Source organism: Chiloscyllium punctatum, chromosome 25 (assembly GCF_047496795.1).
Source record: "Chiloscyllium punctatum isolate Juve2018m chromosome 25, sChiPun1.3, whole genome shotgun sequence".
In the NCBI taxonomy this organism is placed as follows: Eukaryota; Metazoa; Chordata; class Chondrichthyes; order Orectolobiformes; family Hemiscylliidae; genus Chiloscyllium; species Chiloscyllium punctatum.
Genome location: NC_092763.1, coordinates 33,015,467 through 33,043,240, shown reverse-complemented (window position 1 = coordinate 33,043,240; position 27,774 = coordinate 33,015,467). Strand labels below are relative to the sequence as shown.

Genomic DNA, 27,774 nt, shown 5'->3' with positions numbered 1-27,774 from the left:
TCAAGTCTTGGTCCGTGAATCATAAAAGTTAGTGAACAACTAGGGATGGGCAACAAATGCTGGCCTGCCTGAGACACCCATGTTCCACGAATGAAGTAAAAAGTACAGCAAATGATTAGGATTGGAATTGGCAATTATTTATTGCATTGTGAAAGCAGTGATATTTTTCTATAGTTGTACATTGTGTTGGTGAGATCATATCTGGAGTACCAGTTTGGTCTACCTGTTTAAAAGATACAAATATGTCAGAAACAGTTCTCTTTTAAGGAAATATTGGACAGTCTGCTCCTGTATCCTCTGGACTTTAGAAGAATGTAAGGTGATCTTATTGAAACATATAAGATTCTGAGGGGACTTGCTGGGATGGTTGCTGAAAGTTTGTGGGAGAAGCTAGGACCAGGGGACATTTAACTTTAGGGGATTTCCAATTAAGATGGAGTTTGCAGGGAACTTTAATTTTTCTGAGGGTCATGAATTTCTTAGAGAGCAGCGGAGGCACAGTCATTGAATATATTGAAGGCAGAAGCAGGCAGATTCTTGTCTAATAAGGGATGTAAAGGTTATTGGGGAAGGTGGAAGTGTTGGGCTGAAGTGTCAAATGATCAGCAATGATCTTATTGAATGGCACAGCAGGCTCAAGGCACCAAACAGCTTAGTCCTGCTCCTAATCATAAAAAGTAGCTATTCAGCAAGGCCAAAGGTAGCTCATAAGATCCTGTGTCGAGGCCACTGTTGCTCACAATTCATATTTACAATGTAGATTTTGGAATCAAAAACAAAATTTATGAATGATCAGGTGATTCCAAATTGGGATTGTTAAAACCGAGGAGTGCTGCAACAAGTTAATAAACTGTTGCTACAGGAAACAGTTGAGGCAAATAAGATAGGTACATTTAAGGGGAAGTTAGAGATAAACATACCAAGGAGAAGGGAGTGGAGGATTTTGCCAATTAAGTTAGGTGAGGAAGAATAGGTGGCATTGAGTGACAAGGACTGGTTAGAAAGAAGAAGTAATTACTAAGAAAATCTCCTTTTTCATTCTATCTAATTTTGAAAAGAAACCTTCAACAATCAAAGTTCATCATATTGCCAGGGCTTAAAAATTCAACTATGAGGAAAGATTGGAAAGTCAAGGGATGGTTTAATTTATATGTTAAAACTAATGAGCAATCTGGGTAGAGTGGATAGGTAATTTACCAAGGGTCAATGATTTAAGGTAATTGGTAGAAGAATTAGAGGGGAGATGAGGAAAATCCTTTTCACTCAGGTTGGTTTCTGGAATTCGCTGACCAATTTTCATGGTTGAGGTGAAAACCCTCATCTCATTTAAAAGGATTTGCATCTGGAACACTGTAACCTGTAAGGCTAAAGATTAGGTACTGGGAGTGGGATTAGTTTATTCAGCTGGTGCAGATATGATGGCCTCTTCCTGAGCCATAACTTTTACATGGTTCTACATAAAAGCTCTGTATGGCATAAAGAAAAGTTAGAGTCCACTTCAGGATATTTTTATTTTTAATTTTTTTTACATCTTTTGTTGATTCAAAGGAAGTTCTAGGTCTTATTTTCCTCTATTCACTTCAGGCTGCACACGAACTGAAGTTGTGAGACCTGCTCTCAAGCATTACAAAGAAATCTCTTAATTATTCATGAGGAGGAATGGGCAGCAGGCAGAGAACTCTACTATTCTTTACCCTCTCTCTACCAGGGTAAAACAACCCCGTTGAGCTTACTGTGTTCATGATACAACTGAGATAAGTAACTGAGCAACAGAAGTCAGACTTCCTAATCCATGAGGCAGTATTGTCTCCCCAATGTATTTAAGTCATGACACTGCCTGGATATTTCTGTTCTTGACTGGGTTCTCATTTCTAAGTGAGAAAGTTTCTCCAACAATGATTTCAGTACACTTCCAGAATTTGCTGTGTCCTGATATGAACATATGTACGTTTGTGTGAAACCACTTTCAGTATGAAAATACTTAGTGCTCATTTCTGCATCACAATATACTAAAATTGGAATGATACAGAGAAGATTATACAACACGAATCTATCACATGCACTCAGAAATCTTCACAGCACAACCTTATCCCTTGTCTCACAATCTATTCCCTGTCACTCAACTCTTCATGAAGGCCATTGCCAAGTACAATAGCTCTGGTCTCCTGCTATTCATAGTCAGCTATCAGGTAGATCCATCAAATTACAGCATTTCCTTTCAAAGTAGCTCGAAACAATAACCATAATAACTCAAATACATAGTTACATTTCTGCTGGAAGATGTTGGGAAGGTCATATTATGACATGTTTTTTTCCATGTGAATTGAATTTCTTTTTATACAGTATCCGACAGTTGTTGTCAGACCCTTTCCGTTCCCCTCAAATTTTGTCCTTGCCTGGCCTGAAAGTGTAGACTTTAACTAGGATGTGGTTCAATTTACACTATGTGCCCTCGAATATCCTTCATAAGTGGTCAATGTTTAACCCTAAATACTATTGTTGTTTATCTAATCAAATATGAGATTACGGATAAACCTAAACCTGCCCAGATCTGTGAATTTTCAACAGGATCATTGGTATTTGTAGAAGTAATGAGCAATGGTCAACACCTGTAAAGCCATTGATCACATATCTGAACTGTGCATTGTTGATCAACTACACAATGGTAATTGGAATATTGACGTTATTGTGCTGCACAACAACCATGCATTTCTAACAGGATCACTGCATATTGACTAGGAAAGGAAACCTGAGCTCATTTTTGTCTCTTCAGCCTATAGGTCTATTGCAATGTCTTAGCTGATACTGTTGGCTGTAATCAGCCAACTCAACTAAATGCTTATTCAACCCTTTTTTTTACAAAAAATGCCAAAGAATTCAATATGAAAAAAGCAGCACAATGAACCTCAGTCTGAGAGATAAGGAGCTTTCAGGAATATGACTTGATCAACTAGTTTTGTCCTAAAACATTCTGATCAATGGGACTTTGCTCTTATTGTAACTATTTCATTGTGACCCATAGAATGAATCATAGAGTCCCGACAATGCGGAGACAGGCCATTTGGCCCATCAAGTCCGCACTGATATCAAGTTTCATGTGACAGTCTCTTGTTTTTTTTCTGTACCCATGTAATCTATATGTGCAAGGTCTAGAATGTCTGTGCAATTATGACTCATTTGGGCTTGAAGATTACATTCTGAGAGAGTCCTAATTCATCTCTGATTGGCACAGAGAATGTATTAACTTGGGTACCTTTTGGATACATTCAGGTCATCTACTGACAATTGTCTTTTTGAGGTATTGCAGCTATCTGATGTAGCTGGCTGAATCTGCTCTGTTTGGTTGTGACAAAATTATGAGATCAATGTTTCAGTGCGGAATCTTTGTTGTTGCAACTGACAGACCTATCACCTCGTGGCTCATAATAATATAAAGATCCATGCATAGCATTACACCAATAATAGCTAGTGAATTGGTTTCATCAGGGTAAAATGTTTCGGATCCACATTGGGATTTAAAATGGATAACGGCAATGCATGTGTCCACATAACTGGGAAGATTGTGACAAAAATCATATCATATTGCCATCGCAAAATATATAACTGTATAAATCCCAATGAAACTACCAAAATGACCTATCTGCCTGACTGACTGCTACTCAGGCCAAAGCAATTCACATTGGATTACCTCAGTAACAGTGAAAAATACCTCTATTTATTGTAATATATTTAACTTTCACAATGACAGTGAAATGAAAGGTAGCTAATTTATGCAACTTCAGCTATACCCTCTCAAAATCCCAAATACACACATGTTCAATCACAATTAAGACAGACAAAAGACAAACTGTTTAACATGTGCACTATGGGTTGAAACAAAGACAATCTGAAGAAAATTTCAGAGATCCAAAGTCCTCACCAAAAGATGGACAGTTAATTTCTCACAGTCCTTTTGATGTTTGCAATGATGGCATGCTATTGTCTACAGAATGATTGTCATTCTTTCATTAAATGGTTGATCACATGGACCCAGGCTTTCTTCTTATTTTAGATTTGAAGTTTTTTTGGTCTTTTGATGCTTTCTGTCCACAGGTTATGGAAGTGTTCCTCCTCCTAGCATTTAGAGCTTTTTAACTGACTGTAACTCAACCAGAGAGCGGTTGTCAGGCAAAGGTGCCTCACCTTGTAAGATTCGCTGTCTCACGCCATTTCAAATTTTCCCTTTCACTGCTTCAACATTGCGTTGCACAGTTCAACAAAATGTAATACTTGAATTTTTAAGTTGAAAAATCTCTTCTGGTTTTTCTTATAGCTTTTTAACTCTCATGTCACTTTAAAGTCACAAAAAATGGACTAAAGATGCTCTCTCACATTTGGGATGTTGGACCAGTTGTTAGCAGTTAGTTTCTGCTGTGTGGATTATACTATATTTTGCCAGTTTCCTGAGTATATCTCGTATATATGTCAAGGGTTGATGTTTGGATTTATACTAGCGTCAATACCGGCACTCAGTGCACATTTCCATTCCTTCATTCCTTCTGGAAAATATCATTTGGGCTGGAGGGAAATGCTTCCACCTTTCTGATGGTGGCCATGTGTTATGTCAGGTTGACCACATGCCAATTGGTGTCTGCAAGCTGGAACATTGTTACCTCTTTTACTTCATTAACATGCTTGTGGTCTCTTCCTCACTTTCTGCTGTGAAGTGTTTTGATGCTCTGTGAGTTTCTATGGTGATTGGACCTTTTACACATTTCAGCCCAATAAGTTGCATAGATCATAATATTTCCAGATACTGTCTTGATGGGTGAAACAAGCCATATTTCATGCAGGATTTGCAAGTTCCAGTGAACATGCTGTGGTAGTTGTTCCAGAGTCAGGCACTTGCTATTGTTTTGAACCTCATTTTTTGTGTAGTAGTGTGTCTTGGTATGCTCCTTATGTTTGTCCTGAAGTGCATTACAGAAAAGATTGGATAGATGCAGGAGAAATGACAAAACCCAATAGCCTTTCAGCTAAGGTAGCTTCCATGAAGTCAAGTTCAATCAACAGCTGCCTACAAACCAGTGGATTGTTTCACCTGTTTAAAGATGGTAGGACATCATCTCAAGTCTGTGCATCCTGAAACTAGCCTGAACTTTAAGTTGATTATGTAAAATTTGAAAAAAAATTGCTAGGGTCTTTGCGTTCATCATCAGAGGCACCAGAGGAATTAATTCTCCATAACCCATTAGTGTCCAAAATTTGACTGTTATTCTTTATCAGTTATCTGCTGATCTATAAAGCTTGGTTCTTTCTTTGAACAATTGAAGTTCTGATAGAAGCTCAAATGTGTACCTATTCATATTTGCTTTCCATCTCTTTGCACTTTAAAGTGCCAGTGTGAGAATTGGTGTTATGTAGTAGCGTGTTTCTAAGTTTTTGTCAGCTTTTCTGCTCTTTTTAAAATTTATGTTAGTGTCTCTTTAAAAATTGCAATCTTGTAGTAACAATTTTCTGCCTAAAGATGGCATTCATGACAAAAGCAGAATGATGATATCACAAGAATATAAGAAAATGAAAAACAGGACCAGGCCATTCAGTCCCTCAAGCCTGCACTACCATTCTAAAGATCATGACTGACCTGTCCCATGTCTCAACTCCTCTTTTATCTCAGTTTCTGATAGCCCTCAATTCTGTGGTATTTCAAACATTTATCTCCCTCCCCTTGAAATATGTTCAATGATCTAGCCTCCTTCATCGTTGTTGAGAATTCCAAACATTCTATCCTCTGAGAAGAGAAATTCCTTCACACTTCAGTTCTAAATGAGTATCCCCTTATTCTGTAACTATATCGCCTACTTAAAGACTCCCCCACTGGTGGGAACATCTTCAATATCTATGCTGTCAATATCTACTGTCAGGATCTTATTCATTCAACAAAGTCAGTCCTCATTCTTCTGAATCCTAATGAATAAAGGTCTAACCTATCTAACCTGTTTAACCATTATCAATTGATCAATGCCTTCATCACGGGAATCAGACTACAGAATCTGTTTTGAACCATCTTCAGTGGCAGTATATCTTTTCCTACATCAAGGGACCAAACTATATACAGTACTGCAGGTGCAGCTTCAATAACAGTGTACAGTTGTAACAAAACTTCCGTGTTTGAAACTTCAACATTATAGCAAAATTCCATTTGCCTTCTTATTTACTTGCTGCACTTGTATGCGAACGTTTTGTGTTTCACACAAGAACCTCCAGGTTCCTCTGTGCTGCACTTTTTTTGGAGTCTCTCGCCATTTAAATAACAGTCTGCCCTTATGATTCTTCCTACCAAAGTGAATGACCTTAAACCTTCCTACATTAAATTCCACCTACCAAATGTTTGGCCACTCATTCAGTCATCCATATTCCCTTACAAATTCTTTACTTTAATTCCAATCCTCATCACATGCTTTTCCAACTATATTTGTATGATCAGCAATATTGGATACATTACATTCTGCCTCTTCTCCAAGTCATTAATATAAATAATAAATAACTGACGTCCTAGGGCTGATCTTGAGACACCATACAATTTATTGTCTTTCTATCCTCAAAAAGACCCAATAATTCTGACTCTATAAATTGTATGTTAAGCAATCTTCAATCCATGTGAATACATTGGCCGCCAAAACAAAACTGAGTTCCTATCTTGTGAATATCCTTTAAATGTCATCTCATAGAATGCCATTTAGAAATCAAAATAAACTACATCTACTGGTTTCTCTTTATCAACGTTGCTTGTTAAGTCCTTCAAGAACTTTAACAAATTTATCAAACACAATTTCCCTCTCACAAAATCATGTTTATTCTGTTTTATTATTTTAACTCTTTCCAAAGATCCTGTTATTTCCTCCTTAATAATGACAGTGACAGTTGTTAGGCTAACTGGCCTACATTTTCCTGCTTTCTGCCTCCCTCCCTTCTTCAACAAGGATGTCACATTGATGGTTTCCAATCCACATGAACCCTCCAGGATTCCAGCGAGTTCTGAAATGTTTCTACCAATGTCCCCACTTCCTTTAAATTCCTTTGCTGCCAGCTATTGTGTCCTAGTGGCTTGTCTGTCTTTAATTCCAGTAGCTAGTCAAATATTTGTCCCTTGTGATAGAGGCTGTTACAAGATCTTTATTTCCATTACCACCTTGTTTACCTTTTACATTTTGGGATGCTTAATGTCCTCCACAATGAAAAACGAGGTAAATACTGGTTTAAATTTTCTGTTGTTTTCCTGTTCCAAGTATTAAGTACCAGCCACATCCGCTGGGATCCCACTCTCACTTTCGCAACTCTCTTTATATTCCTTTGGAAACACATTCTATTTGTTTTTATATTTCTTGTGAATTGACTTTCATAATCATTTTTTTCCTTTTTTATTAACTACTTAGTCATCTGTTGCTAGATCGAAAAAAAATTCCCAATCCTCAGACCTAACACGAGTTGTTGCCAGTGTTTTTGATTAAATACTCTCCTCGAACACTTTTGGTAACCGCAGTTGGGATTTCCTTTTCATTGAGTTCCTTCTTTTTGACCAGAATAATATTTTTGAGCATTATGAAATATCTACTTGTTTGTCACTGCTCATCTACTCAACTGCCCCTTAGTCTGTTTTTCCAGCTGACTTTAGACAACTCTTGCTTCATTTCTCTGTAATTACCCTTATTTCAGTAAATGCCATTATTTGAGACTCAAGTTGCTCTCCCTCAAACTGAATTTGAAGTTCTACCATGTTATGGTTGCTACCCCCTACAGTATCCTTAGCTACATTTGAGGCAGCATGGGGGTTTAATGTTTAATCCAAAGGTGTGCAGGTAGGTGAATTGGCCATGCTAAATTGCCCATAATGTTAGGTGCATTAGTCAGGGGTAAATATAGGGTAGGGGAATAGGTCTGGGTGGGTAACTCTTCAAAGGGTCGGTGTGGACTTGTTGGGCTGAAGAGCCTGATTCCATACTGTAGGTAATCTAATGAGGAAACAGCTTCTACTGAGGGATCTCATACTGTGTAATGAGGCAATCTAATGTAATTAGATGTAATCTAATTTCTTTTTAATCCTGCCTCATTACACATTATGAGATCCCTCAGTAGAAGCTGTTTCCTCATCCTTTCTATATTACTGGTAACTATGTGGAACACATTGACTAGATCCTTTCCCTCCACTCCAAGTTTCTCCACAACCCCAAAGAGATTCTGTACCTTGGCACCAGGTGGGCAATACAGAGCCTTTGGGATTTTCTGTCTTTGCTGCAGAGAACAGTGTCTATTCCTATACTATTCCCATTCCCATCGCCCATTCTTATTAAATTTCTCTTTTGTCCTCCCACTTGAATGGTACTCTGTACCATAATGTTTTATTCAGTTTGCTCATCTTCACTGCAATCTGCACCATTATCCACAGGAGCATGAATGTCATATCTATTGGATATAGGCACTGTCTGAGGCTCCTCCAAAGCTACATACTGGAGCAGATGTGTTTTCTTCTATTTTCACTTTGATTTGAAAAGGAAAAATGGTGGAATCACCAGATGGCTATATACAAGCAAACCTTTTTAATGTAAGAAACTGCTTTATCAGTGTTTACAAGCTGTCTTTTCTTCTAGAAGCACTTCTGTGCTGTCCTTTCAGGTCCTTTTTAAAAACTAATTTTTTAAATAGAATCAGGTATGTCTCCCATTTTTGATTCCTTTAAGGAAAGAGAGAGTAGTCACAGATGTGTCTTGCTTCTGTTAAAATTCTGCACTCCAGCACAGGTTTGTAGCCTTTAGTTATGGCTGTAGTTGTAACAGTAGCTCTGTACTTGGACAGATTGATGGATGATTGTTAGGAAAACATAATTCACAACTACTTGCTGCACTGTTACTTTTTCAGCTTTTACTTACTGCTGTGAATAGGCTGTAACGACTATCTTTTACTGCACACTGACTGCCACTGTCTTCTAAGACCCATATACTGCCACACAACATATTCCACAGATAGTTCGGGTCTTCTTCAGTTAGATATTTGAAGTTTATTTCCAAAATTAACTACTTGCAAAGTTATGGATTTACACATCTAGTCTGAGTTCTATGCTTACTGATATTGCTTTATGTTGCACATGCAACCAACTGACTACACTGACTCTATAACAAGGTGAATGATGAAGGTGAGGCAGATGCATCCACGCTGGAACCTCGTATGTTGTGATATAAAGTAACTGTTTTAACGGCACATGGTATTGAATCTGTGCCATAACATGACAGATATTTTTCCTCTGGAATTTGGAAAGTGTTTCCTCTTTGACTTGGACTCGGATACTGAGTCCCATGATCTGTATTTGTGCCCTAGGTCAAGAAAACATATCTGTTCTCTTCCAACATGCAATAATTTGTATGTCCGCTGGTTATTTTCAGAAAAGTTCAGCAAAGGTGAGACTGAGAGAAACCTACGAGGACATTGGAAAATTTGATTGCTCAGTAAGAAAGGAGCAATAAAACAAGCTCACTCATCCCAATTAACTGCTCTGTTTCACACTCCATCAGATTGTTTGTTGTTTATTATTCTGATTTCCCATGAAGCAGGTCCTTTGCAGCACCTTCCTTACAAGTCCTGCACAATATCAACAATACATTCTATTTGGTTTAATTTATTTCATTATAGCTGATGGGAATATGTTTGATATATTAAAGGTTTTATTAAGACAAAGGCACTTGGTGGTGACACAGGACATCCCAAGTCCTACCTGCTTACTCATTTGACATTGTCCTATGGATCCAAAACAATATATAAAATAAAGCAATATAGGAGTCAAATACACTAATTAAAACATAGGTATCTGTATTTCCTAGGGATTCTGGGTCCCACAATTCGAGCTGAAGTCAATGACAAAGTTATAATCCATTTTAAGAACTTGGCTTCGCGGCCTCTCAGCATTCACCCATTTGGGATCTCCTACTGGAAGATGTCGGAAGGTGAGTCCAACATAATTTCTGATAGGCTTTCAGATAATTATCCATACAATGTTGCCAATAAAAGATATTAGCCACAAAGTTGATAATGGTAGTTTATCCATGATATGAATATTTGTCAGTTTCAGTTCACTTATATATTTAAATTTTTGCATATTGAAAACCAAGAAGGGAAATCATTGCTACAAAACTCATTTTCACCTTCTTCAGCATCAATATAACTGGCCTAACAAAGCAAAGTTACTGTTGTAATAATAGATAATGAATAAGAGATATATCTGATGTTTCAAAACTGTGACAATAAATTAGATTGACATCACTATTATGAGGCAGTGCTCCAAAAAACATTCATGCCTTTGACATCTTGTGTTGAAATGTTTGTGGACGAGTACTGGAGTTCGGCTTGAATCCATAGCCTCCTGACTGAGCTAAGCTGACACAACAACAAATGCCAATGTGACTTTGTGACAATTGCATTCATAATATCAAAAATAGTTTGAAAATGTTTAACATAAAAGAATATACATATTTACAAGAGCACATAATTTCTTCAAAAGTAACCAAGGAAATGTTCTGAAATTGCCCCATAATTTTCCACGACCAAAAGTATAGAACGTTGGATGGACTTGAAGAATATAAATTATTGTAAACCTATACCCTACTACTAATGCTACTTTCAATAATAGCGTGTGTCAGAGTCTTAGATTCAGGAACATTTGTCATCTTTCACCAGTTTTCCAGTTTGGCAAATATATGAGACTCAACAAACACAAAGAAATTATCTATCTTTACATATTAAGCCTTATATCCTAATACCAATTATAGGAGTAGGTTTTCCGTTATAGAAAGAATCATGGCTCTGTTCACTGCAGTATGAAATAATGCAGATAAACAGCCATGGAATGTAAATGCACCCACCCTGCGAGACCACCAGCAAATGGAATAATTACCTCACTTCAAATAACACTTACAAAAATCTTGATGCTATACTTTTCTCCACACCACCATTTGACTAAATGATAATGAAATTCAATATAAACGAACAAGTCTATTCATTAGCACAGCGATGCTAAATATAGCACTGTTGTGTTCTTGACGATATTGAAACAAGATTGGGTTAAGGTTCAATCAGGCTAATCCAGATCACAATAAACAGGCGTTTAAGTTGTCACAGTCCTTAATATAAGCATAAAGAGGATGTCATAAACTATTATACATGGTAATTAAATAAATATTTTCAATGTAACCTGACACTTAAATAGTTAAAGACATTTTGATACACATTAACAAACTGACTATTACAGTTGCTTTGCTCCAGACTTTCTGTATAGCTTTTTGTGAGTTATAACTAATTAAGAATATTCTGTACTAAGGAGCTTCATACAATGACCACACATCCATGCCCGAAAAGAAAGATGACATAGTGCCACCCAAAGGTGAATACGTATACGTCTGGGAAATTACTAAGGACCTTGGCCCAATGAATGGTGACTCCAATTGTCTTACCTATGCTTACTCTTCATACGTGGATCCTGTGAGAGATTTCAATTCGGGTTTAATTGGAGCCATGCTTGTATGTAGACAAGGTGAGTGTGAATAAGATGCAGGAATAAGACAGAAATTTGCATTAAGGGGTGGTGCTGCGCTCCCAACCACACCCCTTCCCCACCACCACCATTACCACCACCGCTCACTCTGTCCAGATAAAGAATTGAACCAGCCTCTGCCTGTCTAGGAAGCTCTGACCAGATTTTACAACTATCAGAATGTAAACTGCTTGCTGCTGTAATTTTGGAGTTGTCCTCATCTCAGAGCTGCTGGCCATTCAGATACAGCAACACATGCGCCCCATGCCCCCAACCACCCAAACATCTCATACCCCAGCCAGGTCACCGTGGTCTACCTAGCAGAGCAAGGAGGAAAACATTCAGTGGCCATTAATTTGGCATTGAAGGACTTCCATTGGGCCAAGGGCAGGCAGGCCATCTACTACCAAACAAGCCAGTTGTTAAATTGCAACAGAGGATTGCAGGCACAGCAACCCCATGTTGTTGCACCCAATTGAACAACCCAGCCTACTCCCTGCCTGCCTGCCTGTTAGCTCCTGGAATGGATGTAAAATTCCAGCCAATATTCAACTGCCTCTGTCAAAATTTGTATGTCTATTCCAAGTGATATTTTGCAGCAAAGACCATGAGTCTCATTTGCTCATATTATCTGATGAAATTGATTTAACAGAGTTTGACTCTCCCATTCTCTAACTCTACTATTGTTAAACGTAATTAATCTTCTTTAATTCTACTGCTTTACTGAGTAATATTACTAAAGCTATTTTTGACTGTATAGTCTGTTGCCTTCAATTTGCTGCATACAGATAAACTCACCATAGTCTTACTGCACCATAAGTGCTCTCCTGTTAGAGGCAGACAACTAGTGGTGGCTTTACCTGAGGGTCACCACACCTCAGACAAGGTGGCCGGGGGGGGAGATTGAGAGGGAGAATCCTTCATGGTAACCTCAGCCAGTGCAGGAATAGAACCCATGCTGTTCGTATCACTCTGCTTTACAAATTGGCCATCCAGCCTACTGAGTTAACCTAAACTGCATATACACAGGTATAGTTAGTTACTGCAACCTATTTTCTAAGTTGATATATGTAACTTATCTAACATTTTTTTCTTTAACTTGTTCTGCATCTTCAAATAAAACATGATGTTATTTGAATTGTAAATTTTGTCACTTCAGGATCTTTAGACGAATTTGGAAAGCAAATGGATCGGCAGGAGTTTGTGCTTTTGTTCTCAGTCATTGATGAAAGTAAAAGCTTGTATCTTGAAACAGACAGGATCAGATACAGACTTCCTGGCCCTAGGAATGCCAAAGGGAGGATGTACTCAATAAATGGTTATATCAATGTTTCCTTACCAGGTGAGTATAAACACATTCCTTAAAGCTGAGTGCTTAGTTATTCATGAAGGCAGATTGTTGTTAATGTATAATTAAACACAATAATTAAACAAAAAAAGCCTAATTAAATATTGGAATTTATTACAAGGGTATGGGAATAGAGAAGTGAAAAAAAAATGATGTGAATTGGATAGTGTTTTGGTCAGACCCCATCTGGACCTGTGTTCAGTGTTGGTCTCCACATCTCTGGAAAGTCATATTGAGCTTGCGGGAGTACAGTGCACATTTCCCAGAATGATACTGGGGTGTCAAGCGTTAAATTAAGAGAACAGGTTGAATAAGCCTGGCTTGTATTCCTTCAGGTTTGAAAGATGAGGAGTGATCTGGTATCACGTATATAATACAAGGAAAAGTTTCTGGTGTGGGAATTCAGAACAAGGGTTGCACAAAAATCTTAAAATTAGAACTTGACATTTCAGGAGAGAAATCAACAACTTTCCACAGAAAAGATGGTAGTACTCTGAAATTGTTGCTCTGAAAAGCTGTAGGTGCTGGGATGACTGGAATTTGTATTAGTCAGATTGAAAGGCATCCAGGGAAATGGATCAAAGATGGACACATGGTGCTGAGCTGCTGAATGGCCCTAATCTCTCTAAATTATGGAGCAAACAATAAATTTGCTGACAGTCTCTATGTTCTATTGGAGTTAAATATTCTTATTCACTGATTTACTCCACATGAATTTCCTATATTGCAGCTTTGTAAAAATTTGTTCCGAGCACTTTAATGTCATACTAAATAAGAATATCAAAACCTGTTCGTGTCTGAATAATGTTTGAAAATTATTGGAACTGTCCTGTTTAAATGTGACTCATGTTGTATATACCAAGACAGTCCACAAATCAACAACACCAAAGATGTTTGACACAATCCAGCTCATAGGTGAAAACTGCATATCAATTAGGTGAGATGACAACATGGTGAGGTCTTAATAAAAATGGGTCTCTCACCACTCACAAGGATGAATCTCATCTTGCTGTACAACATTTTATTGAAAAATGGATCTTTTTCATCTTGATGTTGGGATGCTCCTTGCTGGCCACGTCAGACCTCATTTCCAAGTTCCCATCATGTTGTTCAGGATTGGGAAGATTCCACTTAGATTCTTTTTATGCCAGGAATTTTGTTTGGTCTCATTGCTGGAAATAGGTGTTGGGAAAGTTTGAAGTTCAGTCTCAAGTTTAATACATTTTGATTTATTTGATATGGATCTGACTCTAACCTCAAACATTAACAAATATAATGCATTAAGATTTGATATTTTTATTTTCTGCCTTCAAAAGACATTTATTATTTTGGTATTACTGCTTGTCAGATCTGAATATTTGCAAAAACAAAGTCGTCAACTGGCACCTAATAGCCATGGGCTCAAACTCGGAGTTGTACTCCATTTATTTTGGTGGATATGGGCTTCTGCTGCGTGATCACAGAGTTGTATCAGTTGAATTGGCTCCAGCTGCATTTGTAACAGCAGAAATGATCCCAAGTTATGAAAGCAAATGGCTACTGAGCAGCCAAAACCCAAACCATCAACAAGGTAAGAACTACAGCATTTTTATGCCATGATAGCTATGCCAGTATATAAAACCAGCAAATAAACTGCCGGTTCCTTAAACAAAAGGAGTCACATAATTATGACAGCTTGTAAAGGAACTGTAAAGTTTAAAAAGTTTTCATCTTTAGTAAAAACAGTAATTGATTTTGCAACAGTGCACTATCCTTTCAGCTTTAGTACAGGAGTCTGAATATTACCTAGAAGAATAAAACAAATGCCTATACTCAAAAGTCAGAATCTACATGAAATCAGTTTGAGGCAATCCAACAAAGAAACCCATAACTGCTCATAATGCAGCAAATACTGGCACTTCCGCTTACACATCAGAAAGGTAGAGTATACAGGAAATGCAACTGTCGTATTGATGCTCATTTGTTGCTCAGGTTATAGCAAATGAGACAGAGTCTAAAGTCCTTCACTCTGCCTCTAACACAAGACCAAAAGGTGCTTAATAGGACAGTGCAGATTTTAATGGATATTGTACAGCCAGTGTTTACCTTCTCTGCTGCTATTTAACAGGCTTGAATGTATTCAAATCCCCAACTTTCCCATCTCTTACCTGGGTGAGTACAATAAACGGTCAATATGAGGAAATTGAATTTACACTCAAAACCAAGAAGATGAATCATTTCTGAACGCTAAGAGGCTATGGGCTTAAGGAGGGCAAATGAGGGGAACAAAATTGTGGATTGGGATTTCGTTTGCCATGATTTCTGTTCTATGCAAGCTAAGGGAGGAGGGTGTTTAAATTTCCCACCTGCACATCTTGGTGAGACGTTAGGAACATGTCTCAGGATAAGCACTCTGCTTTCCTGATTTTTGAATACTTTTTCGGATTGGGCAACACCAGGCTGCTCAGCACAAGTACGTAAAATAAATTTATTGTTAGGGTTTAGCAGAGGGTCAGTTTCCCACTCCACTGCACTTTCAATGGCAGATCAGTATTCAGCCTTTATTGTCTTGCCCATAGAGTCACTTTGAAGGATGACAAGTGTCCAAATACTTACGAAGACTTGTGTTTTCAGCATTTAGGAAAATATGAGATTTAGTCCATTTATTTGAGAGCATTTTGCATTTGAAAGACTTGAAAATCTATTATGAAGAATCTACAAACTTTAAGATGAATGGAATTATTTCACAAAAGTTTGCATGCGGTTTGTGAGGACTACAGTGGGCTAATTCAGTTCTTCAAATGACCAAATACAAGCTAGCTGATGTTACTGATCAATGTAAATGCAATGATTGTGGATTACCTAATAGGGATATTTTGTTCAAGAGAATGGTTTGCTTGCTATATTGGAAGTACATAACAAATTCTCACGTCTTTTTTTGCTGTTGTTTGTACAACAGCTGGAATGAAGGCCTATGTTAACATCAAAGGAATTTGTGAAGAAGATAACGTTTCAATTTTGAAAATTAAGGAAGTGGAAGATGAGAGTTACAGTTATGATTATTTTGAATTTGAAGATGAGGAGGTCAATCATATACAAATTAACTATTTGCCACGAACAACTGTAACCAAAAGCAGGTCAATGGAATGGATTTATTATATTGCTGCTGTGGAGTGTGAATGGGATTATGCTCCAACTCTCCCAGACAACATGAACAGGTACAGTCCTTTTATTATCATTGGTGATCCTTTGGGTGCTTTCAAAACTGTCATCACCTGCAAGAATAGCACCAATAGAGCTGAGTTTAATCAACATATCTCCAGCAATGTCCCTAATAATGGTTCCTTCTGAAAGAAGTCTTCAGCAAGGAGTCTTCAAGAGTAGGTCAGTGTTCAGTTGGAGACACTTGTACAGAATGCCCAACTTCAGGGTCTGGGATATCAGTGTTTATTGGGGATGGCAAAGCAAACAACTAAATAAGCAGACAATAGTTTCATAGTCACCATTAGATTACTAATTCCAGATTATTACTGAATTCAAATTCCAAAATCCATGGCAGGATTTAAGCCTGCGCCCTCAGAACATTATTTGATCTCTGGATTAAAAGTCCAGCAACAATATCGTGAGACCATCACCTCCCATGAGGAAATGAGGAACAACAGGTTTTATGAATTTTACTAAAAATTGGTTGAGTTTCAATTTCAAGGAGTTTTTTAAAATTCATTCATAATAAGTGGGTGTCAATGAGTGGGGCAGTATTTATTGGCCACCCATAGTTGTCCCTTGAACTGAATCCTTATGTGGCCATTTCAGAAGGTAGTTGAGAAATGTCCACATCTCAAAGTGTTTCATGATGAGCTCCCCTCTGTGCACTCTTGGGAGTTATCTTACACGATTCTTTGTTGCTTATTATGTGTAGACGATGCCTCTATGGTTCCACTCTTGCATCATCCTAAAGTAACCAGGATTGTAAGTATTGTCCACTGCTGAGACCTTCCAGAATTTGTACCATTTTTGAGGTCTATTTGTGCCCTAGGTCAATCCCTGCCAGCCACCTACAGCCGTAGTACGCACAGTGGGAGGGAAGTGATAAAGCTTCTGAGATACAGAGGTGTCATGGGTAATACTTCATTGGAAAATAAATCTCATATTCATAAATATATTGCTACTTTATATCATCACCTACCAGATCAACTGTCATTATTACTGCAGCTATGTAATGAAGTTACATAGATTACCAATCCTTAAAACTATACCAGGGTTAGAACTCTTTCTAACAGAGTGTTACTGTTTCCCTAATGCATAACATAATATAAAATCTTGCCATTATCCAATGTGGGAGCATAACATATTGGAAAACTTTCAAAAAGATGAAAATGTTAACTGTAAGGATGCAGAACTTCTGTCCCCAATTGCCCAAACATCTGACTGACAATGTCCATGCTCCTGAGCTGACCCTGATAGAATCCCCTGACTGGGAATAGAATCCCTTGATTTGGCTGAGGACTACTCCCCTCATACTTTGAGATATGGTTGAAGTATATGCAGTGTGTTTGTTGTATGAGCTGCAGACACATGCTATAGGTGTGATGTTGAGGTATCATGGTGTAGTTCAACAACATGCCCACCTCCTTGACTATACAGCATGACAAGCTGCCTGGTTTTGTGTCTGCTCTAGAAACAAGGCAAGACTGAAAGACTGTGAGCCTGTAAGTTCTGACAGAAACAGCAAAGTGCAAAACGGAGAAGCAAAGATGCTATGAGCATCCAAGTAGGAGTAAAGCGACTGACTGTTATGAAGATGTGAGTGTACTGTACCTTTAAGAAAAGTAAAAGCTAGCAGAACTACCTGACAGCGCCAAGTGTTCTGAACAAGATACAATGTAACGCTTTGATCCAGCAGCTAGTATGGTTGCCTGGTGACAAAACAAAAATTTGAATTAGGCTAATCAGTTTAAATTATACCCCAAAAAATACCAAACTCCAATCAAGTTTGAATTTATCATATTGACAATATTAAAAGCCAATGACACAATCCGATAAGACTGGAAAAAATTGAACAGTTGAGGGAGAACTACCAAGCCACCAACACATGCAGACTACCTGCAGAATAGCTCTTTTAAAAGGTACCTTTATCAATCAGTAACCTGTGAAAGATAATCCTTAAGAAGGAGAAAAGAAGACAGAGGAAGGTACAAAGAAGATTCAATAGCTGGCTGGTTATGAAATTTGAATTTTTGGTAAATGTTAATTGGGCGTTTTATCAGACTAGTACTGTCGAAGAGGAAGGTAAGGCTAGAGAAAGGAGTTGTAAGTTAGTTAACTATTCTCTGCTATACTTTAAAAAATGAAGTTGTTGATTTTTTACTTTAAATAGTGACCTTTGGGATAGTGCTTGGCCTCTCAAATTTTCACAGAATACTGCACGGGATAAATCTTTTCTGTGTTGCTGGTTTAAATTAAGCAGGAGAGTTTACCCCGTGTGGTAACAGTGGCCACTAAGAAAACAAGTGAATAGTTGTGAAATGCATATTGCTCTGTTGGATGAGATGGGTGCCTGTCCTTGCATGGATAGAAGCCTAGCAGCAGCATTAGAATGAAAAATGTCAAACTGGAGTGAAGTATTCTAAATGAGTTAGAGATGTGCCATGATGATGTGTTGAGGCTGCTATGTGTCTGATGAATGGGCTTTGCAGGAAACACTGTACGTGGACTGTATCCTATATTGGTGACTGCTGAACAAGATAGAGGCACAAAAGAGCAAGTGGTGAGCGGCAACCACTAGGTACCTGCTTTGACTTTGGGAATTTTCAACTCTGGTTTCCCCCTTCTGTTTGGGACAATAGCAAACTGCCTATAAATGAAATGAGAATAGGTAATAATGAGATGTTAATACATGTAAATAGGCCTCACTGCTCACTAATGGGATTCTTGTCTGGACACTAAAACATTGCGTGGAAAATTAAACTTTTATCACAACACCAGAAATTTGTTTTTCTGATTTTCCTAACCTACTTGCCACTGTCCATGTCATGCAAGGGCTGGTGAGAAAAGGAGTCCAGGGTCCTGAGTGAAGGTAAATTAAACCTATTCAGCAGATTCTCATCTTTCCAGTTCCCCTTTGTCTATGTCCCAACAGTTTGGCATTAAACAGTTTCGGGCAGACTTTAGGAACTGTCCTTTCGTGTCTGGTCTCAGCCCTGGAATAAACATTACAACAGAAAAACCCTAAAAACTAAATTAAAATAAAAAACAGCTAACGGCAAGGATTGTGGTGAAAGAAGCAATTTATTGATGAAATCTACTTCCAAATATATCCTTTTCATGCTCATTTCTCCCTTCAGTGAGTTAAGACGCAAGTTTCTGGAAAGGGGTCCAGACCGAATTGGAAAGGAATATAAAAAGGCTGTTTTCGTGGAGTATACTGACAGCACCTTCACGGTTGTAAAACACAAGCCAAATCCAGAGTCGTCAAAGGGGATTCTGGGTCCAGTTTTACGTGGAGAGGTTGGAGATCGCTTTAAGGTAAAGTATTCCATTATACTTGAGTAGTTTGTGATAGAAGTGAAATGTTATGGCATGGAGCATTCTGCACGTGTCAACTGAAATTATGATAACAGCGCTTTTTTAAAATCTACGTTCATGTTTAGTTTATATATATTTAAAGATAGAAACAGTTTTTAAGGAAATCTAAAAGTTACCTTGAAACACAGAAATAAGCTACTGAATCAAACAAGTCCATACTAGGTAAACACCCAAGGCCATTCTTTTCAATGGAAAATTTTCGGCTTGAGTCAGTTCTTCTGCTGGAATTTTCTTTTAGGTCCAAGTTTGTTTTGGCAATTGTTAAGTCCAGTTGAGGAGGAATGAATTGGTATCTTTTTTGTCAACCTCCTCCATTGGCTGCCACAAATATATGTTCTAATTAGTTATACCTCAGTTATATCTCACTCCTATTAATATGCAATAAACTGGTTCAGCAGAAATAATAAGGTGCCATTTCCAAGGTTTTCTTGAATAATAGTAAAAGCAATTTTAATCATTGCTAATACATAGGAAAATAATAAAGCACAACTGCAAATACACACATACAAATCTGACAAGAGGATAGTGTCTAGTCCAAAAATGATAAAACATCATGTAGTTTAACGTTTACAATATGTCCTTGAGGTGTTAAAGTTTAACCTGTGACCATGGTTGCTGAGAGGTGTTCTGGATTAACAGCAGCTGTGGTTATTGTGAATAGCTTTGAATTCCCAATGTTTCAATGCTTTTCCAATTTACTTTGGCTATGGGATTTGTCCTTCCTGGATGAAAGAGAGAGAGAGAGAGAGAGAGAGAGAGAGAGGGGGAGAGAGATTGACAGAGACTCTTCTTCAGTTCTAGTCACAAATTCATCTCTCCTATCAAAAGCAGCTCCCTGAAATACAATTGGTTTGTGCATTCCAATGTTTGAGTTTTTGTTTTCCAACTGTATAACTGCAAGCAATATCTTTCATCTTTAATCTGTGAAATCTATCATACCGGTCTAAGTCAAGGTAAGAATTGCAGGTTTCTTCACATCTGGTTAGTTTCAGTCCCTTTTGATAAAAATGTTAGTATTGGTTCAGAATGGCTCTTACTTATTATTGGATTAACCTGAAGTCAGGTAATTACAGCTACTTTTACAACAGTTTTTTTTTAAACCATTTCAGTATTAGAAAGTCCCAGGTATTAAAAACAGATGATGTAATTCAAAAATTGATAGCCCATACTTTATCATTATTGTATCACAATGGTAATCTAAGGCTTCTGCAGTCTGCAATTATTCAATGATGTTCGGGCCAACTGGCCTTCTAACACCAACGTGATGGGCACTGCTTGTGGTTGTTGAAGGTGCAGCTATACTGTCATCCTGAGAGAGGGAAAACTACTTCATTTTCATATCAGGACACCTGCAACACTTAACAACATCTTGCATTGATTTAATGCGTTTAATGTGATTAAAATGTCAAAAGTCACTTCACAGAAATGTTACCAAATACAATATAACATTTGTCCTTAAAAGGTGATACCAGGTTGGGTGGCTAAAATCTTGGTCAGAGATTTTAAGAAGTGGCTTAAGGGAGAAAAGAGAGTTTGTGAGACAGAGATTTAAAAAGGGAATTCCAGAGTTTAGGATCAGACAGCTGAAGGCATGGCCACCGTTAGTCAAACAATTCAAATAAGGTAGCTATAATGGGAAATCCTACTTTGACAATCCTGGTCATGCCAATCCATTCCTTCTTGCACTGGTTCTTGGAGCAATTTAGCTGGTATTGATCTTACCAGCTACTCCTTTCCACTTGTGATGGTAGATTTAATGGGCCACTGCTATCTCACACAGCACAAACATCTCAATATGTGCTCCAGAGAATGTGAGGGCTGTGAATACTGTTACACTGTGCCAATAACACCAGGCCCCTTTAATTCTTTCTTGAATTATGTGCCTTGTGTGCTGCAGGCTGAATCTAAGTAGCAAGTCAAATTTTCCACCCTATTTTTTGAAGCTGCCTATAAGGAGCACAGTTAGTACTAGTCAAACAAATGTCTGTCTATAGATTTCCCAAAAAACAAATATAAAGTACCACTCTGTAACACACACCACCAATGATCACACCCCGCACAATCTTCACCACAAAACTGTGGAACATCTTTATGTCCATGCCTGTCACATTCGCTGATGTATTGCCTGCTTTGCTCAATCACTTTCTGATGCAACTTGTGTTTGCCGTAGGCTCTGGATTAGTGGTGCTGGAAAAGCACAGCAGTTCAGGCAGCATCCGAAGAGCAGTACAATCGACATTCCGGGCAAAAATCCTTCATCAGGAATACAGGCAGAGAGCCGTAGGCTAACAAGATTAACAAGATATCCTAGTCATGTCCAACCTGCTGAGTCCATCAGTACTGGAAATGTCCATACTTCCTGATATCTGCATTATTTCCCACAACCTGAAAGTCAGAGCAATTACTCCAAACTGGTGAATAAGATGGCGTATGTGCAGGTGGGGCCAGTGTCATTAGCTGTCATGTGAGAAACATCAGAATGCATCAGTGCACACGCTGCTGCTGAGATCATCTGTGTGCAGTGATGTCAGTGCTGATGCATACACAGACTGCGCCACATTTATTTTGCGTTAATTAATTTTTAAAAAGTGACAATCAGTTCCTCTTGTTGACTTGAACACTTCTTTATGCACTTCCTCCCACATGCTGATTCATTCAAGGGTGAGGCGTGGGACAGGCAGTCGTGCCAGTTGCTACCTCAGGCCATTTGTTTTGTTCCCTTTTAAAGATGGTTCTCCATTTTGTCAATTTTAAAAGATTAATTGTTGAACTCACTGCAGAGCTTTATTAAATTCTGTCTGCTCTGATGATTTTCTGCTAAACTTGGAGGTTGTTAATCTTCCTAATGACTTCAGGAATTAATTTCCAAGCTGATAGCCAAATAACTTGGCAAGATAATTCTGGGGACAGTAGAAACAGCCAGTTTCCCATTTCATTTGATAAACTTCCACGTATCAGTCACCACTTTTGAATGATGATTGCTTCCTCTTTGCACATGCATGCTCTTTGCACCACCTGGAGGTGGCATTGAATCCATTTCACAGCCACAGAAAATTGGCAAGGAAAAGATGAACACACCCTAACCTCAACTAATTGAGATATGAATCCCCGGTGCTGTCATGTTACCTAAATGTCATCAGCCTCCAATCTCTAACTTCATGCTGTGGTCAATTATTCTCAGAGTCCTATCGCACATTTCCCATTGTCTTCGTTTTTAATGTGAGATCCCACTGAAAATCGTTTTATGGAAAACATTATTGTCAGCAATTGCACACTGCATCTATAAATGTTGTTCTTTTCCACATGATACAGATCATCTTTAAGAATCTTGCGAGCAGACCATACAATATTAATCCACATGGACTGACAGAAATAAGGGTGGACAACACTGAAGGTAGGAAGATATTCTGTTAGAGTGACAAAGTCGATGCAGCCCCAATGGTAAGCACTTCCCTAACTTTAGATATTTTCTAATTAACCTGTTCAGGATTGTTATTACACACTTATAGAGGAGGTGGGACTTGAACCTGTGTTTCTTGGCCAGAGGGACAGACATTACCACTACACTACAAGAGCTCCCATTGTCCCCACTAAGAACTTGCAAGACTACTCTGTGATCAAAAATCAGTGTACTTTGTAACGAGCAGGACTGCGCTGGACTCGAAACGTCAACTCTGCTTTCTCTCCACAGATGCTGCACAACTGCTGAGTTTCTCCATCTGTATCACATCTGTTCTGAGGATGCCAACTTTGACAAGGAGAACAGTGAAATGTCTACCTTCTTCCTCAACTGAGGATTCCCCACTGTCATAGTTGACAGAGCCCTCAGCCATGTCTGACCCATCTCCCGCACTTCTGCGCTCACCCTTCTCTTCCCTCCCACAACACGGTTAGACAATAGACAATAGGTGCAGGAGTAGGCCATTCTGCCCTTCGAGCCTGCACCACTATTCAATATGATCATGGCTGATCACCCTTAATCAGTATCCTGTTCCTGCCTTATCTCCATAACCCTTGATTCCACTATCCTTGAGAGCTCTATCTTTCTTTCTTAAATGAATCCAGAGACTGGGCCTCCACTACCCTCTGGGGAAGAGCATTCCACACACCCATCACTCTCTGGTGAAGAAGTTTCTCCTCATCTCTGTCCTAAATGGTCTACCCCGTATTTTTAAGCTGTGTCCTCTAGTTCGGCACTCACCCATCAGCGGAAACATGTTTCCTGCCTGCAGAGTGTCCAATCCTTTAATAATCTTTTATGTCTCAATCAGATCCCCTCTCAGTCTTCTAAACTCAACGGTATACAAGCCCAGTCGCTCCAGTCTTTCAGCATAAGGTAGTCCCGCCATTACAGGAATTGACCTCGTGAACCTACGCTGCACTCCCTCAATAGCCAGAATGTCTTTCCTCAAATTTGGAGACCAGAACTGCACATAATATTCCAGATGTGGTCTCACCAGGGCCCTGTCCAGTTGCAGAAGAACCTCTTTGCTTCTATACTCAATCCCTCTTTTTATGAAGGCCAGCATGCTTTTAGCCTTCTTCACTACCTGCTGTACCTGCATGCTTACCTTCATTGACTGGTGTACAAGAACACCCAGATCTCTTTGTATTGCCCCTTTACCTAAATTGATTCCATTTAGGTAGTAATCTGCCTTCCTGTTCTTGCCACCAAAGTGGATAACCATACATTATCCAGATTAAACTGCATCTGCCATGCATCTGACCATTCACCTAACCTGTCCAGGTCACCCTGTAATCTCCTAACATCCTCCTCACATTTCACCCTGCCACCCAGCTTAGTATCATCAGCAAATTTGCTAATGTTATTACTAATACCATCTTCTATATCATTACTATATATTGTAAAAAGATGCGGTCCCAGCACTGATCCCTGCGGTACCCCACTGGTCACTGCCTGCCATTCCGAAATGGAGCCGTTTATCACTACTCTTTGTTTCCTATCAACCAACCAACTCTCAATCCAAGTTAGTACTTTGCCCCCAATACCATGCGCCCTAATTTTGCACACTAACCTCCTATGTGGGACTTTATCAAAAGCTTTCTAAAAGTCCAGGTACACTACATCTACTGGATCTCCCTCATCCATCTTCAGAGTTACATCCTCAAAAAATTCCAGAAGGTTAGTCAAGCATGATTTCCCCTTCATAAATCTATGCTGACTCTGACATATCCTGTTACTACTATCCAGATGTGTCGTAATTTCATCCTTTATAATAGACTCCAGCATCTTTCCCACCACTGAGGTCAGACTAACTGGTCTATAATTTCCTGCTTTCTCTCTCCCACCTTTCTTAAAAAGTGTTACAACATTAGCCACCCTCCAATCCGCAGGAACTGATCCCGAATCTATCGAACTCTGGAAAATAATCACCAACGCATCCATGATTTCTCGAGCCACCTCCTTCAGTACCCTGGGATGTAGACCATCAGGTCCCAGGGACTTATCAACCTTCAGACCTAACAGTCTCTCCAACACCAATTCCTGGCAAATATAAATTCCCCTAAGTTCAGGTCCTTCAGCCACTGTTACCTCAGGGAGATTGCTTGTGTCTTCCCCAGTGAACACAGATCTGAAGTACCAATTCAACTCTTCTGCCATTTCTTTGTTCCCCGTAATATATTCCCCTGTTTCTGTCTTCAAGGGCCCAATTTTAGTCTTAACCATTTTTTTGCCTTTCACATACCTAAAAAAGCTTTTATTATTCTCCTTTATATTTTTGGCCAGTTTACCTTCGTACCTCATTTTTTCTCTGCGTATTTTGTTCTTAGTAATCCTCTGTTGTTCTTTAAAAGCTTCCCAGTCCTCTGTTTCCCACTTACCTTTGCTATGTTATACTTTTTCTCTTTTAACTTTATATGTTTCTTAACTTCCCTCGTCATGCCTCCTCCTGGGATCTTTCTTCCTTTTAGGAATGAACTGATCCTGCATCTTCTGCATTATACACAGAAATATCTGCCATTGTTCCTCCACTGTCATCCCTGCTAAGGTATTGCACCATTGAACTTTGGCCAGCTCCTCCCTCATAGCTCCATAGTTCCCTTTATTCAACAGAAATATTATCATTTCCGATTGTACCCTCTCCCTCTCAAATTGCAGACTGAAGCTTATTGTATTATGGTCACTACTTCCCAATGGCTCCTTCACTTCGAGGTCCCTGACCAATTCTGGTTCGTTGCACAATACCAGATCCAGAATTGCCTTCTCCCTGGTAGGCTCCAGCACCAGCTGTTCTAAGAATCCATCTCGGAGACACTCCACAAAGTCTCTTTCTTGAGGTCCAATACCATCTTGATTCTCCCAGTCTACCTGCATGTTGAAATCCCCCATAACAACTGTAGTAACATCTTTGCGACAGGCCAATTTCAGCTCCTGATTCAACTTACATCCGACATCCGGACTACTGTTTGGGGGCCGGTAGATAACTCCCAATAGGGTTCTCTAGGTCCTTATTTTCTACCTCACCCGCATCCACGTCCAAAAGATCATAAATCACCTTTTTGGCTATCTCCAGCTGGATGCCACCACCAGGCACATATTCCCCTCTCTTCCCTTGTCAGCCTTCCTCAGGGACAGTTCTCTCTGGAACATTCTGGTCAACTCCTCCTCCATTCTCAACACCATCCACAGCACCTTCCCAAGCAAGTTGTCCATTTACTTCCTCCTTCTGCATCATTCAAGGCCCTAGAAACACCTTCCAGATGAACCTGCCATTTACCTTCATTTCATTCAATCTGGTCTAATGTATTCACTGCTCACAACGTGGTCTCCTCTACATAGGGGAGATCAATGCAGATTGGGCAACAGCTTTGCAGAACACCTACGCTCTGTGAGCACAAATGACCCAAGCTTCTGGTTGCCTGCCACTTCAACACACCAACATGTTTCCTGGTCAACATCTCTGTCTCAGGCTTGCTGCAGTGTTCCAGTGAAGGTCAGCACAATCTGGAAGAACAGCATCACATTTTCTGTTTTGGGACCCTGCAGCCTTTATGACAATTTTCGCGCTGGAATATCTCTTTCCATATCTTTAACTACGTCCCACATGGGTTGCTTTCATCACAGGAATCCATTTTCACTGTCCCCCTTTGTCCAAGAACTCCCCACCTACGTTTGGGACACCACCCACGCCCTCCACCTCCTCCATGATTTTCGCTTCCTCGGTCCCCAATGCCTTATCTTCATCATGGACATCCAGTCCCTGTACACTTCCATTCCCCCATCATGAAGGACTCATAGCCCTCCGCTTCTTCCTTTCCCGCCGTACCAACCAGTACCCTTCCACTGACACCCTCCTTCGACTGACTGAACTGGTCCTCACTCTAATAACTTCTCTTTCCAATCCTCCCACTTCCTCCAAACCAAAGGAGTAGCCATAGGCACCCGCATGGGCCCCAGTTATGCCTGCCTCTTCGTAGGATATGTGGAACAGTCCATCTTCCATAGCTACACTGGCACCACCGCCCACCTTTTCCTCCACTACATCGATGACTGTATCGCCGCTGCCTTGTGCTCCCACGAGGAGGTTGAACAGTTCATCCACTTTACCAACACCTTCCACCCTGACCTCAAATTTACCTGGACCATCTCAGACTCCTCCCTCCCCTTCCTAGACCTCTCCATTTCTATCTCGGTCGACCGAATCAACACGGACATTTACTATGAACTGACCAACTCCCACAGCTACCTAGACTACACCTCCTCCCACCTTGCCCCCTGTAAAAACGCCATCCCACATTCCCAATTCCTTCGTCTCCGCTGCATCTGCTCCCAGGAGGACCAGTTCCAATACCGCACAACCCAGATGGCCTCCTTCTTCAAAGACCGCCATTTCCCCCCAGACGTGATTGACGATGCTCTCCACCGTATCTCCTCCACTTCCCGCTCCTCTGTCCTTGAGCCCCGCCCCTCCAATCACCACCAGGACAGAACCCCACTGGTCCTCACCTACCACCCTACCAACCTCCATATACATCATATCATCCGTCGTCATTTCCGCCACCTCCAAACGGACCCCACCACCAGGGATATATTTCCCTCCCCTCCCCTATCAGCGTTCTGAAAAGACCACTCCCTCCGTGACTCCCTCGTCAGGTCCACACCCCCCACCAACCCAACCTCCACTCCCGGCAACTTCCCCTGCAACACAAAAAATGCAAAACTTGCGCCCACACCTCCCCACTTACTTCCCTCCAAGTCCCCAAGGGATCCTTCCATATCCACCACAAATTCACCTGCACCTCCACTCACATCATTTACTGCATTCGCTGCACCCGATGTGGC

The 27,774-nt window shown here is 39.7% G+C and overlaps 1 protein-coding gene across 1 annotated transcript in view; it reads left to right on the top strand.

Moving 5' to 3' along the window:
* f8 (coagulation factor VIII, procoagulant component) overlaps positions 1–27,774 on the top strand; it is a 96,223-nt gene that overhangs the window by 7,066 nt on the left and 61,383 nt on the right. The window contains exons 3-9 of the mRNA XM_072594968.1: positions 9,852–9,974; positions 11,345–11,557; positions 12,717–12,899; positions 14,254–14,475; positions 15,844–16,102; positions 19,229–19,409; positions 22,782–22,863. Of these exons, the coding sequence (XP_072451069.1) occupies positions 9,852–9,974; positions 11,345–11,557; positions 12,717–12,899; positions 14,254–14,475; positions 15,844–16,102; positions 19,229–19,409; positions 22,782–22,863 (1,263 nt within the window). The remainder of the gene's footprint in view (positions 1–9,851; positions 9,975–11,344; positions 11,558–12,716; positions 12,900–14,253; positions 14,476–15,843; positions 16,103–19,228; positions 19,410–22,781; positions 22,864–27,774) is intronic.